The following is a 19620-nucleotide window of genomic DNA, read 5'->3' on the forward strand; positions in this document are numbered from 1 at the left end:
TACGCTATGCGGACAAAAGCCCGATGACTCAACACTTAATCAATGAATGAATCAATCGGGGTTTGGATTCGAGCCGTCAAGTCTTCATTTGGACAATTGCATTTTTGTGCCCTTGACTGTTGCCAAGCGAGGTCCGGAAGGGCACGCTCGGGTGAGAATGGTGCAGGGAAACAAGAAACAAAACACCTCGGGGATGACATCATATTTGCGGGCTTAAAGAAATCCAACTGAAGACTCTCCTATTTTCTTTACTAGCGGATACTTTATTTTTCATTGTGCCAAGTTATTAAAACGGCTATTGTGTACAATTAATCGTAAAATTCAGTTTTTAGTTTTGTACTTAAGTACATTGCAGAGTCTATACTTTTTTTTTTTTTTTTTTTTACTTAAGGAGCTGAACTAGTACTTGTACTTTCACACTTGTTTTTTTTCACTTTGCCGATAAGTCAACGGCATATCTGTAGCAACGGTCAGCGTCCACAGGAACTCCGTGGTCAGCGGGCTGTCTCTGTGTGGAATTAGGTCACCCCGCCGAGACTGCGCACAAGACTAAAAGTGCACGGCCAAACCACCGCAACAGAGCTCCAACACTCATGCGGTAAGTAACACAACCATCAAGTGCCAGGACTTAACAGGGGACAATCCTTTCCTGTGACCCACCTGTCTTGAGGAAGTCCGTAGCTGGTCCCCACCCCGACCCGAGGAAGACCGTGGACCGCTTTCTTCACCGTCGCCCGGTCAGGGAAGTTGAAAAGGACGGACGCTGGGAAAGGGCACGCAAAGAAAAACAGATTTCAGATCTCGAAAACATTTGGTTACGCATGCAATTCGGTTGAGTGTTGAATGAATATCGGCTCAATTTGCCAGAGGATGTTCATTCGTATATCGAATTGCCATAAAATTCTAAAAAATCGCCTGCTAACAACAACATTCCCCATTCAAAGCATGCAGCAGCATTTCACACCTCTCACTGCTTTCTGCGACACTGCCTTGCAACTAAAAGGAGAACTGACAAACTAATACAATTGTTCCAGTCAAGATTTGAATCCCAACTGCCTGCTTTCCAGTTTTAATTGTAACATGCGTACACCTGGTGGCGTTGCTTTTCCCCATTCAAAGCATGCAGCAACATTTCACACCTTTCACTGCTTTCTGCGCCTCATGATGAAAACGGATGAGCGCGTCGCAGTTGATGTGGGATATAGAGCCGGTCAACTAAAAAAGGATGGATCCATATTAACGAGACGAATATGCCGTACTTCTATTGGCCATGAAGACCTCCGCGGCTGTGTTCTGCAGCAAGTGGCGCCTGGAGAAGATGGCCCGGATCTCGCTGAACATCCACTTCCCGTGCAGACCTTCCGTGTACGCCAAGACCTGCGCCGCAACAAAGGATGTTTACCGTCAATGACTTAGCAGCGCCTGGCATTTCAGTGCAATTGTACGACTTTGCTACCTTCGAGAAGTGTCTCAATAAAACGATGAGATTAAGAGCACCTGCACTCCACTCGGCTCAACTACACAACGTGGAGATTACCTCGACTGAAACGCACACGTGATAGATCATTTGAGCGTGGCACAGGATTTGTGAGTTGGCTGAAGTTTGGTCCTCCGTCATCCCTCAGTTGTGCTGCCACTGGCCTTGATGCAATACAATTCCCATCTCTACATGCAGAACTATTCAAGGATTATGGACCTCAACCTAGTTTACACAAAAAAGTGCTCAATCCAGTTTTTGGGTGATTGGTGCTAAACAAGATGGGGGAAAAAAAAATTCAACAGAAGTCAACACACAACTGAGATGGTGAGACGCACCGGCGTGCGTACCTCACAGGAACCGAGCTCAGCAGGCTGGAACGGACGCATTTGATGGCGAAAGCGGGGGTCGGTCTCAACGAGGGGCCTCGCATTCAAAGCAGGAACAATAAACTAAACGAGTTTATGTTATGAACACAAATGATTAAGATGTGCATTTGAATTTAAAGCGGTGTGTCTCAACTCGTGTAATAGTGTTCATATGAAGCGTTTAACTTATTTGTCCAATTTAAGTGTAAGGACTTACCCTTAACTAACCCCTAACCTTAATCCTAACCAACCCCAAATAATCCTAACCCTGAACCTTTACCAGTCCTAATCCTAAAACCCTTGCTCATTCTAATCCTAACCACCCTTAACCCCAAACCCTAAACCTTTACCAATCCTAATTCTAACCCATTTACCCTCGAATCACCTAAAGCAATCCAAATCGTCACCGCATAATGATAACCCTCTGACTGTTTATACCCAACCCCCTAACCCTAAACCTTGACCAATTCTAACCTTCGAACCCCTAACCATACTAACAATATTCAGCTAATAAAGGTTTACTGACACCGGCACTTTCACGCTGGGACGAATGATTGATATTTCCCTTCTTTCCTATGGGCGGAAACCAGCTAACCATCCCCAGACTTCCAGGCCAAGACCCTTCAGAAGCAGACCCCATATGGTGTGTGACATATTTAAAAACACAAATCAATAAAAGCATTGTGTTAAAGGCTGAGGTGGCAGACCAAAGGAAGGGCGCTGTAGGGCCGCACGCGCAGAAAAGTAAGACAATTGTTCTGACAGGTGAGAATGGCCGCCCTGCCACCACCTCCGCTTTTCCCATCTTCGCTTTTCTCGGAAGAATTTTGTCCCGCGGCGACCTCATCAGGTCTCCGGGTCGCCGCAGCGGCGTCTCTCGTGAGGCAGCGTGTGAGAATAAAGATGGAACAGTAACAGTAAAAGCGAGGTCTATGTAGACGAGGTTTCCCAACGTTTATTGGGCCAATTTTACTTGAGAACATTTTCACAGCATACCACGAAACAAAAGAAAGAACAAAAACAATTGTTGGTTGTATAAATGCCAACAAATTTGGATGTTTTCCTGTGAATGCTCACTGGAAGTATGCATGCATGGAAGTACTGTATGTATGTCTCTATGGATCTATACAGCATCGAAGCACAGGACCTGAAATGTTACGCGAGGTCATCTTTGAAGCTAACGCTCATTTCAAAGAGAGCGCTGGAAGCGTGCGGCGGGGAGCGCGGGCCCGCCGTCTTAATTTCTCCACGGAATAGCCGGCCGGCCGACCCCGCCGCCGCCGCCCGGCTCTCTGGAGCGCAATTAAAATTGGATTAGATGGAGATAGCGGATGTGCAGCGCAGCATCCCTTGACTGATGCTCTCCTCCAGGGTAATGCCCCCCCCCCCCCCCCCCCCGACCCCCTCACTTGACGCCTCTGCAAACCGACGCAACCCCCCGCCCCTCCGACTCAAACAGTTGTCATAGAGACAGCGTGGCCCCAGAGGAGGGGGGCGGCGGGGGGGTTGAGGGTCGCTTTTAACCCCACCCCCCTCCACATCCTCCGCTGCTGCAGCCAGATGTTGTGGAAGTCAAGGCGGCTGCGCCCAACTTCCAAAGGCATCATGGGAAGGTTTTAACAGCTTGGCAGGTGAGATGTGACATTTGCACGACCTTATTCCGACGTTGCAGTACACTCTATTATATTATTGTCTGCTTACCTGACAATATCATTTATGACGGTGTTATATTTTCCAATTCAGACACACTTTCCGTCAGCGAATAGACAACTAGGACACGACGGTAAACATTTTTCCAAGGGTCCTACAAAGACATACTTGCTATACGTTTGTCAAACCACATCTACAAAAATGAATAGCCAAGAGTTTGGTGACTCGCCATAACACACGCAACTCTAATAACTCCCCAAAATAAATAGATATATTTGTTTTTAAATCTTCAATTCAGCTCCTGAACACTACACGGAATTTGGTCTGAAAAGACGCAGAAAGTCTGCCACTTTGGATTGAAGCGTCCATTTTTATGATCATTTTCTTCAAATCCAGGTCTCCCTAAAAAACAAGCTCGTCCTCGAGATTTTGGCTGATTGTTACCACATTTGAAACACATATACCAGACAGAGGGGTGACACTAAATTGCTTTTTTTAAATCCAGTATATTTATGTCCTACAGTATTATTATTTATCAATAGAAAAATAGCCTCTTTTTTTTTTTTGATAGATTGTTTTTGAAAATTTAGTTTCACTTAGCTGCATGACATTTGTTAAGTGTCTATCATGAGTAGCTCCGCCAAAAAAAAAAAAAAAAAAAGCTTCAAAAAGCCATCCTGCCATTTTGGTTTCGAGTGGGTGGGTCGTTTTGGGACGAACATGTTGTCTGAATTGCTACCAAATATGAATAACTCATTTTAATCAATCGTTCCTCATTAGCACACCCCAAAAAAAAAAAGCGTCGTAACAGTTTTGCGTGGGGTTCCTTTCGGGCCACTGCCCTATACGAGTGAACATTTCTGTCGGCCAAAGGGCTTGCTGTCAACAAAAGGGAGGCTAAAGAGGGAGGGAGGGGGGAAGCTGATTTCAAACAGCCTCAATCAGAAGATTTGTCATAACAACAAAGCTTTCGGGGTCTCACGCAAACGCACGGGGGCCCCCTCCCCATGTAGACTCGCAGCGTTGACAAAGCCCAGCGCTGGTGTCTGTCTGTGTGTTGTTTTTTTTTTTTCTTTTTGGAGGCCCAGCTGTAAAAAACGCCATTTAATGAACCTGTCTGCCGGAGCCGTCCCCTGCCTGTCAGAGGTGTCAGGCGCTGACGAGCGCCGGGGACGGCCGCCTCCAGTCACAGACGGGCCTGCCAGCTGGAGGCTTCGGCCCCAATCTAATCACGCCACCAGGAAGGGACCGGCGCTCTGCTCTTGGTCTGTCACGCTCAGGGCTGCGGGAGGGGCGGGGTGGGCGCTCCATGATGGAAAGGGGCTCGGCCGCCCGGCCTTTTGTTTCCGCCCGGGTCCCCGCCGTGAACGCTCATTAGGGGGCCGACGCGCATGCGCCGGCGACGACACACGCGAGCGTCTCTCGTGCACGTCGTGCAATTTGAACATCCTCCCGTCCTCCTCTGAGACTTGACAGAAGGCTGCGTCACAAACGCAGAAGCGACATGACGACGGACCTTGAGCTCAACTTTCAAAATGGGACCGGGCCATTCGACGGCGTCAGCGCCATTTGCCTGAATGTATGAATGCGCAATGAAAATAACTGTTTTTTCTTGAATCAAGCAAAGAGTGCGACACATTGATCTGATAGCACTTTTAAAAAAAATACATTGATTTCAACCACTGTAAACACTGGATAAAGAGCATTTGTTGCCTGTCCCAGCTTCATAAAATGAAGCAAAATATATAAAATACTATATAAATATTATCTCTAGTTACTTATTCTACCAACTGTATTTTCTTTCAAGAAGCCACCCCAAATAACATTTTTTCTGATGACATAATAAAAGACTATTGTATAAAAACATAACAAACGGGAATATAATGTTGTGGCAGTGAGTGATGTGAGGAGCTCTGACTCGAGCGCCGCTTGGCCATTTCCCATGTGGCTAACGTCTGCTCCGTGCTCCTTGCAAGTGTTTTCATTTTGTCCTGTCCTGATTTTCGGGTCTGAAGCAGCTTGGTATCTTTAAATAATGAGCGTGTTCACTATTTGCGACCCAAACTCTTCACGTGTGCGGAAAGCTGACGTCATGACACCGTGAATTGCGATGTGGACAACGTTGCTTTTTTTTGCATCAATGTGGGTTCCCCAGATGGCAATGAGAATTTTCGTTTTTTGGGGTTTTTTTTTTAGGACAACCGGTAACCTTCGGAATCACTCAGCAAATATCGGTGCAAATCTTGTTTCTTCTTCGTGTTTGTTTTTTGTATTTTTGGAGGGGGGGAGCGCACGTGTGATCATGTGAGACTTTCAGATCGGCGGCACAACAGAAACTTTGACCTTTCTTCTGTACCAGTCAATTACCGGTGGTTTTTGGCTAATTGCGGTCGGGTCGGATAGCGATATTTCCGGATGTTTCCTCAGGTGACATTGAAGTTATGCTAGTGCAGTGAACTTGGAAGGAGGTGTGGCACCCAGCCCTTTTTGTTTCCGCACAGGACCCCCCCCCCCCCCCCCCCCCACCCAATGTGCACACGCCGGCTACTCGACATACAAGCCTCTCTCTCATTCACACAAGGCAATTTCCCATCCTCCTCTTCTCCTTTATGACTTGACAGAGGGCAACATCACCGCCACGCAAAGCGGAAGCGCCGTGACAGACGCGCTGAGGAGGAGGCGCACAGGTGACGCCGGCGTTTAAACCCCGTATACGCCGGCGTAGCAGACTTTCAAACACAGCCCGTCTACCGTCGAGGGGACGGACTCTAATCACATGTGACTGCCCGGCGGCTTTAACGACACATTGGCTAAGATGCTGTGATGGATGTTATTAATAAATCTAAAGTGTGTGTGGGGGGGGGGGAGGGGAGGGGATCCGCACGCAATTGTCTGCAATGCACTGCATATTTCCTCCTGGATGGGAGAATAATACAATTCGGCGTGACGGATAAATTCATGCCAGAGAGTGGAGCAGGGTGACACGGTGCATCACGGCACTCTCTCACTCTGCAGATTTGTCTAATAGGCTTCGGTTGTAAAGGCCACCGCGGTCCCAAGGTGGAAGAATAAGGGGGGGATTCTTTGTTTTGAGCGATGTGGCGAGTCCTCCGGGAGGGAGCGAGAGGGATGGATTACCCACACACTGCACACACTGTATGTACGGCACTGCTTTTCAAACTGGGGACAGTAATGCGTGACATTTCATTTGAAAAAAGGTGCATATGCTGACTGGCCAATAAAACAAATATAAACATCAGCGTTGGGCCAATTAAAAGCTCTGATATGATTAAGCGCACCTTTCAAGGAACAATGTCATTTTTTTTTGTTGAGATTAAACAAAAAATGTGTTGTATTCCCCCCCCCCCCCCCCCCCCCCCCCCGCGAATATAGTCCTGTTGTTTTAGAGCAGTGGTTCTCAAACTTTTTTACACCGATACCGCCTCAAAAATATGTTCCTTCAGTACAGTACAAAAGCTGAAGTCACTGTAACATTTAATTCAGCGATTCATTTGTGTACCACTAGAGGGTGCCCACACGCTACTAGCAGTACTAGCTAGTACTGTACTAGCACACTTTGCGCATCGATGTTTCAGAGAGTAAATGCATATATTGCACAATATAAGGCGTAATATTGCAAGAAGATTTTAAATTCACTTGATAGCACTGCTAGTGTAGAGGTACGTGCTTCTGCCTTTCATGCAGACAGCCGGGGATTGATTCCAGTCCAGTGCTCCAATACGCAGCCACTGCCGGTTCCACGACCGAATGAAAACAACATGGCTGCTGAGTTGTGTCCGGAAGGGGATCGGGTGTAAAAACTGCAAAACAAATCATGCGACCGACTCGCCGTAGCGACCCTTGACAAGCAGAAAAACCAACGACAACTTGTTACAGTATGACTTCCTCCCCCGTCAAATGTTGACTTTCATAATATTACGACTTTATAAATAATAATACAAAATAAAAATACAGTACAAGGATGCTGTTCAATTAAACAAATGTGAATAATTGGTAACATAAATAAAATGTTGGCATTACAGAGCACCTAAATTTAGCGTTTATATAAATTCCACGCCCTAACTCGGGAATACTTTTCCTCAGGTGACATTAAAGTAACGCTGGTGCATTTCACTTGAAATAAAGCGGAGTAGACAGGAATCTCCACACGTTCGCATTAATCCATTTTTCCGTGCCGCAAAGAATTAGCGCATCAAAGCACGTTGCCATCTGATCCTTCCCTCGCTGACAACTGTTATGAAGTGTATTCCCAAATACGATTTCGCCCACACTCATATAGGCGGTCTATATAAATACACGCAAGTCCCCTCCGCTTGTGTTTGAGGCCCACATCACAAGTTGAAGAAAAGTAGCAGACTCCTAAAGCAGGTATCGGTAGGGGTCGGGCGGGGGGGGGGGCCAAGATGGAGATTTGCATAATCAGTGTCAGTCTACATTTGGGAGAGAGCTGGAGTGTGGCGGGATGACACGGTGTGGCTGCTCTGGCAGAGACCAGTGGGATAAAGCGGATGAATATGCATTAAATACACTGACACTTCACTGGCCCACATGTCCGGCCAAGTTTGTCAATAGTGTTTATGTCAGCGACGCTATTTCATGCGCATTAGCCAAGCCCCGCGAGCGCTTTCTGAAAGATGGGAGGACACATCCTCCCCCCCGCCCCCCAACCTCGACTACTTCTCAAGTCATGTGTTTATTTTTTTAAGGCCCTATTTGAAGCGCTGCTATTATCATTGGTTTTTGTCAAATGAAAGGTCTTCAGAAACACACTCACCGATGCGTCACAATTGATTGAATGGGACAAGCAACCAAACACACAAATACAAAATGAAAACACGTGCAAGGAGCACGACGAAGACGTTATCAACCGCGTGGCTAACTGGAGCGAGAGTCAAAGCTCCTGACGTCACTGACTTGTGCACGCCCCCGTTAAAGGCATAACACACGACTATTGCGTGCGAGTGACACTTCATGAAACTCCTTTATTACTTTACATTCTCTTTTTAAGTGTGATAGTTCTTGATAAACATGATGTAACAACAAATTGTGTTTCTTTTTTTTTCGGGGGGGGAGGGCTGGAACGGATTCATCGCATTTCAACTCATTCCAGTGAGGAAAACGGATTTGATTTAACGGAACGAAAAGACAAACAAAAATCAGCGCATGACGGCAGTTTCATCAATCAACACGTATCAATCAATGTATTTTATTTTTTTATTTTAATTTTTTTTTAAAACACATGGAAAATTGTCAATTGTCGAACTTTAAAAGGAAGTTGGCGGTTTTTGTTTGAAGAAACCCTATTGGGTGAATGCAAATGTGCTTTTTTTTTTTTTTTTGCTCCTTCACTACATAAATCATTTCTTTGTGATTTCAAGACTGAGCAAGTTGGATTATACAATAACACACCTTTTTTTTTTTTTTTTCTCCCCCCCCCCCCCAAATGCAGTGTTGCTTCACTGTAATTAAGAAGTGCTTTTACTTGCATGTTGACACCAATTGACCCCACCCGCCCTGTGAGTGTAAACCTTTTTGAGCACGCTGCAGTTTGCTAACAAACCCAAGAGAGGGGAAAGCCAACCACGCTCAAGTCGTGCCCAAGGAGACACTTTAGAGAGCCCATCAAGCAGCTAAACAGCTTGAGGACTTTTTAGTATAAGGAGCTTGAGTGTATAGAGGAGGCCTATCTCTTCTTAATGGGACTTTTTCCAGAGGCTTGTCAGCCTTAAGTTGACTGAAATCTTTCCTGGCCGGGATGCCACCAGGCTGCCACGGCGAGTGCCAAGCTGATCGCTTTTGATCCCGCTTATCTTTTTTTTTTTTTTTTTTTTTTAATGGTGGCGTGGGAGGGAAAGGGAAAGGATGGAGAAGGAACAAGACGAGGATGGAGGAGAGCTAGCGGTTGGACGGGCGGCGCTGATGAGCAATGAGAGCCGCTTGATTAATCTTGTCTGCTTCACCTTTTTGATTTTTTTTTTTTTTTTTTTTTGCCTCTCACAAACACCCACATCCATTATCCTTTTATCCTCACCTTATTCACCGGCAATTGCTTGATAATATGTTCCAGATTTCATTTAATTCTCCTTGTCACCTGCAGTACATTATGCAGGGGGGGGGGGTAATAAATAGAGCCCCCGTCGGGGTGGACGGCCTTTGAGGATTATGGCGGGTGGCACCTCCGTCGGGAGCATCATTTTTGCCGGCATCTGGCGGAATTAGCTCGATTTATCTGCGTCTGACACAAAACAACTCAAATTAAAAGGTGGAACAGGTTTCTTATCGGTTCCTCCGCATACGAGGGGGGCTTGTTAATGCAAAAGAGCGGCTTTTGTCAGGCGGCGTCAGCCCTCGGGGGCTGAGCGGGGCCACGCCGGGACGAGGGTACGGTAATCCGGCACTGGAGCGCGCCCGATAATTTGTAAATTATCCTCATGTAATGATAGCGTTAAAGTCTTAACACACGCTAATCCTGCCGCCGCGCGAGGAAACATCTCGGCTGGGGTTTGTTAGCTGGCCGCTAGTTAGCGTGCTGCTGAGTTGGCCCTCATAAAAATGAAGAAAAAAAATCAAATCAAATATATCACAGAAGAGGAGGAGGAGGAGGAGGAGGAGGAGGAGTGAGGCATTGATGTGATTATTCTGACTTGCTGCGTAGCGCCCGCCATGCATTCGTTCTGGCGCCGCTGATCCACGTTAGCAGGCCGCCAGAGATACGAGCTGCGGGCTATGGCGGCCATCGCAGAGCGTGAGCACAAAAGTACGATTACTTATTGCGTCTCGGACTTTGTTCACCTGCAAAACTTGCTTTTCTGTCAGCAAAAACTGGAGACGTAATGAGTTAACGTTCACGGCGTGCATCTTCATCCTATAAGCGTAATAACCAGGAGTTTCGACGAGACCGTTTCAACTGAAAACGGGAAACGAGTATCTTACAGAAGACAGATTGTGCATTTTTTTTCACAATTGAAAACAGTTCTCAGGTGTCCCAAAAACATGTATGGGACATGTTTTTGTCAAAATACAGTAAACCCGAAAAAGTGCAAGTTAATGATGGACCCCCTAATTCCGTGTCATGCTCGTTTTGTTTTGTTTTATAACCTCAAAACAACTCATCTTACAACATTACCCTCTCAAAGATCATTTTATTTGGGGGACAAAATGCACCTGAAGTGCAAAGGTAAATGCATGTAGTGAAGACTGTCTGGAACTTCCACCAACAACCCAGGCTAAACATGGCTCCTCCCCCAACACACACAGATCTCAGTCTCTCAGTCGAGATATTACACTTCAACATACTTCCTTGACAACAATTACTACGTTCCTATTAGTCAGGGCTTAAGAGCCATCTTGTGGCGTTCCAGAGAGTGATGAGTGAGTGAGGAAAAAAGGCACGATTGTATTTTCACTGTCGGAAGCAGAACTTCATCACCGAGCCGCCAAATTCTAACATTTTCAGAAATTGGCACCTCACAAAACATTGACTTGATTGTGGAATAATTTCACAGTTGACCCGACTTTTTCCAATTTCGCATGATATATTACGTTTAAATACATACAATTCTTCGACCATTATGTTGAGGTGAAGTGGAGTAAAGTCACGATGACAAAACAGTAAATAACAGCTCCGGGCCGTCAATACAAAACAATCAAATGAAGCGGAGCAGCGAAGTCATTCGAGCGCGTTGTTCATAACCTTGAAAGGTCACGCAGTCCGTCGGGACCGTCGTAAAGCGAGGAACGTGTACAGCATTTCAATATTTGCTTTTGGAAATCCCGTGAACACGCCCTCCACATAAACAAGGAGAGTTTGAGGGAGCGCTTTTAATGAAAGAAAATCAAAAGAGCGACGGCTTTGGCAAAGACCTTCGAGGCCTCGGCGCTCGGTGCCAAAGCCGACAAACTCGCCTCCCCTCCTCCCTGACGAGCGGCTTTGGCGTGCTGTGATTTGACTAATTACGTCGGATTAGAGCATATTCACGCAAGATGTTCTCTCCGGGGTCAGTGACACGGCAGCCCGTGCATCTCTCCTGGTCCCTCCTCGCTTGTCCCGCTCGAACCATCCGCGGGCAGAGAACACTCACTGGCCATCTCATGTTTAACCAAAACGAGGCCTGGATAAATGCAACTTCCAGCATCTCCTGGCCTTGTTAGATGGAGCCAAAGCAATAACAAATGCCATTGGTGTTTATATAGCGTAATAACTTGTCTGCATTCTTGATCTTTCTTGAAAAGACAAACTAGCAATGTTGTGCTTTGTATAGTGTGTTGCGTATGAGACTGAAAATTGCACGTGGAGGAACGTTTAAAAACAAACGCTTCTTATGAGGGGCAACAATTCGTTGGCGTATCACTAGAGGGAGCCTTTTGAGACTCGTGCCATCTATGCTCGAATCTGCTTTAAAATGAATGCAAACCCATCATTTACATTTGGAAAAAACAAAACAAACGAATGAGCAGCAGGGAATTGAGCCTTGGCATATGCGCGCGTGCATGTGTACGTGTGTTTGAATTCAATTGTGCTAAATCAATTTGCCACAACGGCGGAGGCGGCTTGACTATTCGTATGTGTAATAATGGTCTTAAAGCCGGCCGGCCTCATAGAGACAGAATACCAAAGAGGCTTACAGCCGCCGTTTCATGAAACATTTAGGCAAAAAAAAAGTTCCAAGGGGCTGCGCATGATGAAAGAAGGGAAAGCTGGTGGGATCGGCGGGCCCGATTGTACAGAAGTCACATCAAATTAATACTGAGGGCCACTCGCAGCCTTTCTTCTCCTCGGCTTTTCACAACGGATTAAGCTATGAAAACTCCGAAATTACTAAAGCACCTATTAGGCTCCGAGCTCCCGCCTTTCTTCTGGCTGCCTTTGAAAGTCGCTCAATGCGCCGCGTCACCCGACTTGTTTGTGCACTTCAAAGCATAGAAGGGTGTCGCGTGACGAAAAATAGATGCCGCCACTTTGACATCGCAAACGCGCCTCGCTCGTAAACGAAATTCTCTACTCCAAGTTTGTCCAACTGTGTACAAGGCCTGAAATTCGCCCAAAGGTGACGACTGAGAACCAAAATGGCCGACCTCCTGGTCAATTTCAGCCATGGATCCTTGAGACTTCTTGATGATCTGTTGATCTGCAAAACCGCGGATAAAGCGCATCAAGTTCAGTCCCGGCGACCTTCTAAGGAAGTGGAAACAAGTCGTGACTTGGGTCGAGCAAATCTTAAGTCATCAAAGCGCGAAATATATCCGCACATTTGCGTTAGTTCGCGATACCAGCCCCTTCACAATTCATACTTTTTTTGGGAATGGCCCCTAATCAGTCTCTGCATTAACTCTCGTTTCAATTCTCAAGTTAATGCATCGCCGCTAAAATTTGTGTTTGACCAGCTCAACCGTGAACTTGTTGTAGCTTCCCTGCCTTTGTGCGTTTAACAACGATCAACGAAGTTAGGATGTCATGTTTATGTCTCTTTATCTTTTGAGTTGCAACCCATAATCAGTCGTCTCCGGCGATGCACTTGCGTCAGGTGCGGCCTGTGCGCTTCGCCTCATAGCATGCTGGTTGGTTGCCAGGTTTGCGCGCATTCGACATTTTTTCTTTAAAAAAAGACAACAAATGAATGGCACACTAGCTAGCTTGTCATCCGACACTTGTCATGTTGTTCGAGACGAAAACGCCAATCTTGTCTTTGCGCCCTTTCGAGCAAGTGACTTTCTTCGGGCTTGCGACGGCCTCACGTTTCGCGGTCATAGCGCCACCTGTTGCTTTGGCGTGGTGCGTGCGTTACGGTCAGCTGATGTGTTAGCATGAGGACTGAGGGGGGGGGGAAATCCATTATTCAAAATGTTGTTTTTTTTTAAATACCCTGGTAGCAGTGGACGTAGCAAACAGCCTTCAGGCATGCAGAGTGAGCGCCGCTGGGGTCCTTTGGGGGGCGGGGGGAGGCGCGGCGCACCCCGACTCGCCCTCTTTCTGAGGCTCTTCAAAGCCGCGCAGGCAGTGCATGAATTGTAATTATGCCTCCTAACAGGATTCGAGAGCGGGCACTTGAGAAGCGGGTCGTGTGGAGTTAAACGGCTGTCACACACTCAAAAGCCGGGCTGCCATGTGAACAAACCCACAAAGGATGGACGCCATCCAGCCTTGGGCCCTTCTCGGGCCACTTTACCTCTGGTCGGGAGATTAGAGATCAGCCTTCCTTAAAAGCCCAAATGCCATCTTGGCCTCTTGAGTCCAGGTTGCACTTTTTATGGCTAATGCACAAAAGACGTCAAAAACCAGCTAGGTTTTGACGTATTTTATCTGTAATTATCAAGCGAGGGATGGTAGAGTTTAAGGCAAATTCGATAATTGGTACCACCTGAGAAACCAACGAAAAAAAATCCAAATCAAAATCAATGTCAGATTATCTCCCGACCTCGTCATTTGGAGCAACGGAAAAGATCATCTGTGCTCCCACAAAATGCTTCAATGTGGGACCCGTCAAGTCCCGGCCCAGCTTCCCAAAGCACCCCCTTGCCCCCCTTGAGAAAAAAAAAACTGCAGCATGACGTCCCCCAAGCCTGACCCTCGTTCAACTCTTAATTGGATTGTGAGCGGCGCTGAAGAAACATTTGGGCATTGTTCACTGGGCTGTGCTTTTCTTTAGCATTCCTTCCAGTAGTTTGCCTCCCCAACAATAACATTCAAACAGCGACTGACGGGAAACTTTTCAGTTTTCATAAGCCAAACCTTTTTTTTGGTTTTGGTTTTGGTTTTTTCTTTCCCCCCTCTTTCACTTTTTCTCGAGTTCACTTTCACAGGCTGCTCGCTGGTCACAGGCTGAAACAAAGCCCAGAGAAAGCCATTGTGTTGCCTTTCGCCGCACTAATGGTCTTGCAGTGGATACAAGCGGGGGTGCCACAGCGCTGCAATGAACACTTCGCCCCAACAAAAGAGGCTGGATACACTGCAGGTCCAACTTGAATGCCGATACTGACCTACGAGTGCCCCGACGTTTTTTTTTTTTGCTTGGTGTTGAAAGCCAAACGAAGGGCGAGTTTCAGAGACGCTGCGAAAAGAAATCGGTTGCACTTTGCAGTAGTTGAAGGTACAATTCCGTGCCCAAGCGCGCTAAGTGGTTCTCAAAGTGTAGTACGAGTACGAAAGGTTCCCACTACCTCAGTGGAAAGGATTGCCGGGATTGAATATCGTGGAGCACATCTACCGGGCGGAGCCCAACTTGGCTCACAACCCGCACAAGATGATCGTTCGGCTACGGTTGGCTGAGCAAAAGTCGGGAGGTATACCGCGCCCCGCGGAACTTTGGGAACATCCAACACGTCTGCCGGAAATGTGCCAGATCTTGCACGATCCGGCGGGGCGCCCAGATTCTGGAGCGGCTGCACGTGGACACGAGGCTGCGTGTCTTCCATCCAAAACCGATGCCCGACATGGACGGAGGGCGTTTCAAATCGCTCCCTCCAGCTCGCCAGTGTTACCGCCCACTTAACCTCGCCTCTTAAAGGCGCGTACTGTTTCTAACACACAGACACAACAATATGTACAGTATTTTTGATACATTCTATGCGTGTGAGGCTAGGTGAAAATCATATGGCAAGCCGTGACGTACGCTAGCCAGAGGCTGAGCAGCACTGTGTTGGTTTATGGAGTAACACTTCCTGTCCTGTGCCTAATCTGTTCCGTGTTAGAAACTCGTGAAGCCTCTGAAGATTCAGAAATGCCGTTACACTGCAAAGACTCAAATCGAAGCCATATTAAATATGTCAAATCAAGGAAAGATATTTCTTTGTACGACGCAGGTTTGGTGTTAAGAGTATTTCCCCCCCCCCCCCCCCCCCCCCCCCCGTTGTATAGTGTATTGGCCTGCATTGCATATTATAGCATCTAACATCATCTATCTTTTTTTTGTATTTTTTTTTTAATTGCAGTTGAGTAAAACATTATCTAATAGAGAAGTATAACCGGTGCCTTTAACAATAACATCAATCAGGCTCATTACCCCCTTATGTGCCGCTTAAAAAAAAAAAAAAAAAAAAAAGAAAAAAGAGAAAACCATCATCAAAATAATTACAATAATATCTCATTAAGGGAGCGAATGAGCGACATGGGGGAGAATTAATAGCAGACAGGTGTGCAACACAGTGCAATTATGGAAGCTGAAATTAGTTCACTGCCTGGAGGCAAACTGGAGAAATTGTGTGTGTGTGTGTGTGTGTGTGTCGGGGGTCTGTTTTCGAGGAGGGCTGAAGGAGAGAGAGCAGCATTGCAGATACACAAACAAAAAAATGTCTTAAATGTGTAAATTAGGGCGAGAAAGCGCCCCCCCCGCCCCCCCCCCCCCCCCCCCCCGGCAAACGCAGGCAGGCGGAGATGAGACGGACGCGGTGAAACGTGATCAAGGCGAGCGCGGCGCGGCAGGCGTCACCGCCGACGCTCGGCTCGGCGGTCGCAGTCCATCATTCGTTACCTCGCCATGTTTTTTTTTTGCTGCCCTACCATATGACCGCCTTGGTAAACGCATCGCCCACCAATAGAACTGACTAATGTATGATTGCGAAGCAGCAAACAAAGATGCAAGTTTATCCATATTATTATTATTTTTTTATTTTTCTTCTCACAAGACGTGCGCTCAGTATTCAAAACACAGCGATTCACTATTCACAAATGTACCAGTTTTAATCTGTGGAACATATTCTCAGCTATTTTTCCCCAAAATTGTTCTTCTTCTCGTTTTTGTTACTCTTTCTGTATCAATGAATAATATAAATAAAATCCGTTTTTTTTTTCCTGACCTAACAGCAAGTGTTGCATGTGAACTAAAGGCGAGACACATGGACTAGATCAGGGGTCACCAAAAAGGTGACCCCCCCCCCCCAAGGACCATATGAGTAGCCTGAAGGCAGCAGGCCTGTTCTAAAAATAACTCACCAGTGATGGGGAATTGTGATTTCCTAGGGATGTCGTACGAGTGATCAGTTGAAAACTGGCCGCGATTTCGACAAATAAAGTGTTGCATATTGATATTTATCTGTTTTCTACCCTGATAATAATTGTTAACATGATCAGTGTTGTCACATCGCTGAATATCGTAAGATACTAATAATAACAATGTACGTTTTTCAACCGTAGACGTGGCAGAGGGTCTCGTCCAGCTTGTTTGTGAAATTCCGGTTTGGACACCACTGTTATGGCTAACATATCCCTGCAGATGGCGGCATTGCATTGCTTTGGATTTGCGATCAGCACACTTTTAGAGTTGAAGCTACAGATTTGGGGTGAATCTGCGCTTGTCATGTCGATTATGAAGGAGAGAAATGTCAGCACATTGGAAGTCGGAGAAGACTCAAACAGAGTATGTATAAGTATGGTATCAACAGCATGCGTCGCAGTAGGTAGTAGAAAGTGTGTCACGAAAGATCTTTTGAAATCATCAATAACAAGCCTCCTATCAGAAGCGCCGTCCCAAGTCGAACATTTTTCAATCGGAGGCACGGCGCCGCAACGGAGAACGCCCACTTCAGACGCGATGTTCCGTCCTCGCGCCATCGCGGCACATGTGCAATGAATGGGTTTGTTGACAGCCTGCCGCACTCTGCTCAGTGCAGTGTGAAAAAGCCTTTATTATACACTGGCGGGCGAGGAGGCGAAATCCAGTGGATGTCGCTCTCGGGAGGCACACATGCCGTCATGGTGAAAAGATCTATCGTCAAAACATTCTGCTATTTACAACCAGTGTGTTGTCAAAACCACATATGCTTCATACGCATGTGTTTATATTGGATTCGCTTGGATAACATTCAGCGAAACCCGATAGACGAGTACCCGCATGTGTGTGTGGTGTATGTTTGTGTGTCGAGTCCCGCTGGGCTTTCATCTGCCGTACTCATGCGGGCAGTGATCGCGCTGGCCTCCATTCGAGTGGCAGAGACACAGCAGGCTCCCTACCATGGACGCAGAGGAAGACCGAGTGCTGATGTGCGGGCAGGAAACTGGCCCAGGATCAGCCCCGAGGTCCAAACAACCAAACCTTCATAGTTTGAGCTGGACGCATCAGTTGCTTTGTTAGGTACGCTTACACAGTCTAACGAGATCCAATCTAATGCGGAACACATTCTTTTGAGTCATTAATGGCATTAAAATGCAATATATATTACATCTTAAAGCTTAGCTTTTTAGCAAAGTGGAACATCAATAGTTCGTCTTTTACTTTCTCTTCTTGTTTTTTTGTCTTTTTTAAAAATCCAAATAAAAGCATGAAGCTTTTTATGACTCGCTGTCCAATGAAATGAGCATGTCGAACATTTTTTGAGAGCTTCACTAGTTTCACGTTTGACTTTGTTTGGTGTTTTTTTGGTTTTTTTATGTCAATGAGCAATAAGTGCTATTTTTTTCAAGACAGTCCTAATATTACGCTTTTAAAGTCAAAGTTTAATAGTGTAACAAGTGAATTTCAAAAGCGCAATATTATTCTCGTAACATTACGCCTCTTACTAAAGAACAATTTATTGAAAATGTATTTTGTGGACCCCCGAGCTACGGCTCTTGGGCCCCAGTAAAATATCCTGTATGGAGGAAGGCTGATGAAAATGTCTGCGCTCCACCTGCGAGCATTCCTCGTCTTGAACACCCTTCTGATATCCATAATCGTTTGTGCGCAGATCCTAAAATAGGCGCCCTATGCGGGGACTGTATGTAAATGTGTGAAGTAAACTATGTCACGCTGCAGGCGCATCTAACGTGGTCTGAGTGTCGTTAATGACCGTATAAAATAAGCAATTGGCATCCTGCCCCATACGTCTGCGCCGGCGTGGAGGATGGAAATGAGGTGGGCTCCATTTGACGGCGCTGACGGCCGGGGAGCGAGCGGCCTAATATTAAGCGCAGCTCAGCGGCAGCCAGAACTAATGAAAGTCGACAAAATGTCTCTCGCTGCCATCTTTGTCTCGCATCCTCCGGACGGGTAAACCTCCCCTTCTTATGGTTCCTCCTCTCCTTTTCACCTCGCCTCCTGAGGGGAGGCTGACACCGACGTAGAAATGGTGGCAAAGCAGTGATTTGGGGGAGGGGGGTGATAGGTCAGGCCCGAGCTCAAAAAGTGGGTCACGATGAAAATTTGGCAGGGAAAATATTGCCAAGCAATGTTTTCTCAAGGGAATTGAGTCGGAAACCATATGAAAAGATGTTGTTTTTTTTCTTGGTGTTTGGGATAAAAAGGATCAACACTGGACAGGGAGTCATAAAACTTTCAGAGCAATTTGCAAATGTTTTCGTTATTTTGACCACTCCAACCCCTGCCAAAAACAACAAAAGCAATTGTTCTAAAAAAAACCCCGAAATATGGCGACGCGCTGCTTTTTAATGGCCGAGTCATTCATTTTGTCAAGCGCAGCGTATTCCGACAATCAGTACAGTGGCGCCTCGACTAACGAAGTCACCTTACTTTTTCGTTTTTCCGACAGACGAGCCGTTGCTTGGCTGATTGATTTTTTCTCTCTCTCGAGTTGAGAGCAAACATTTCAGTTAAGAGCGCTTAATGGTGGCAGCGAGCGTCACAACAAGCAGCGCACAATTACACGTTTTGTATTTAACCAAACGACAGCACTTACGGAAGTCCGCAAGCTTAAAGCGAACGCAAAATCCAAAACACCATAGACGTGCTAACAAAACTGCCATTGATGTCGCAGTAGTTATCACCCTTTAAGCAATGGATACTGGAACACAAATAGTGCAGTAACTCATGTAGACAGTCAACACTCACGATCATACAGTATTTTCTTCATCCTCTGCAAAAAAATATGACTAATACGAGTTTTCAGTTTTGAAACGCTTTTTCGTGTATGATTTATGTTGGCATTATACTGGCCCCTGGTGGCCAAGGAAGGAACACAATATCAAGGGGACTTGAATCCTAAAATGATGATGCACAAAGTAGTTATTTACATTCTATTTCAGAAATAGATGTTATTACCGCGCTTTTATTGAGTACAGTAGTGATGAGTGCTTTTTTTCCATCGTTAAAAACAATTGTTGGTATTTTTTGCGGGGCTGTAACAGATTCATATCATTTGCACTTATTTCAAGGGTGAAAGATGATTTCGCATGCA

General features: G+C 46.2%; 1 protein-coding gene across 14 annotated transcripts in view; it reads right to left on the reverse strand.

Moving 5' to 3' along the window:
* Window positions 1-19620, reverse strand: part of nbeab (neurobeachin b) — a 202183-nt gene that overhangs the window by 44480 nt on the left and 138083 nt on the right. For 13 of the 14 annotated variants that reach the window (XR_009789828.1, XM_061782795.1, XM_061782798.1 and 10 more), the window contains 2 exons: window positions 1260-1377; window positions 661-763 (listed from right to left, as the gene is read on the reverse strand). Coding sequence is in view for 13 of the 14 variants with exons in the window: in XM_061782795.1 (XP_061638779.1) it covers window positions 661-763; window positions 1260-1377 (221 nt within the window). In the remaining variant the exon portion in view is untranslated. Of the gene's footprint in view, window positions 1-660; window positions 764-1259; window positions 1378-1456; window positions 1529-19620 lie in introns of those variants that run through there. The other variant, XM_061782807.1, reaches the window with a different exon arrangement.

This window comes from Phyllopteryx taeniolatus, chromosome 8 (assembly GCF_024500385.1).
Source record: "Phyllopteryx taeniolatus isolate TA_2022b chromosome 8, UOR_Ptae_1.2, whole genome shotgun sequence".
In the NCBI taxonomy this organism is placed as follows: Eukaryota; Metazoa; Chordata; class Actinopteri; order Syngnathiformes; family Syngnathidae; genus Phyllopteryx; species Phyllopteryx taeniolatus.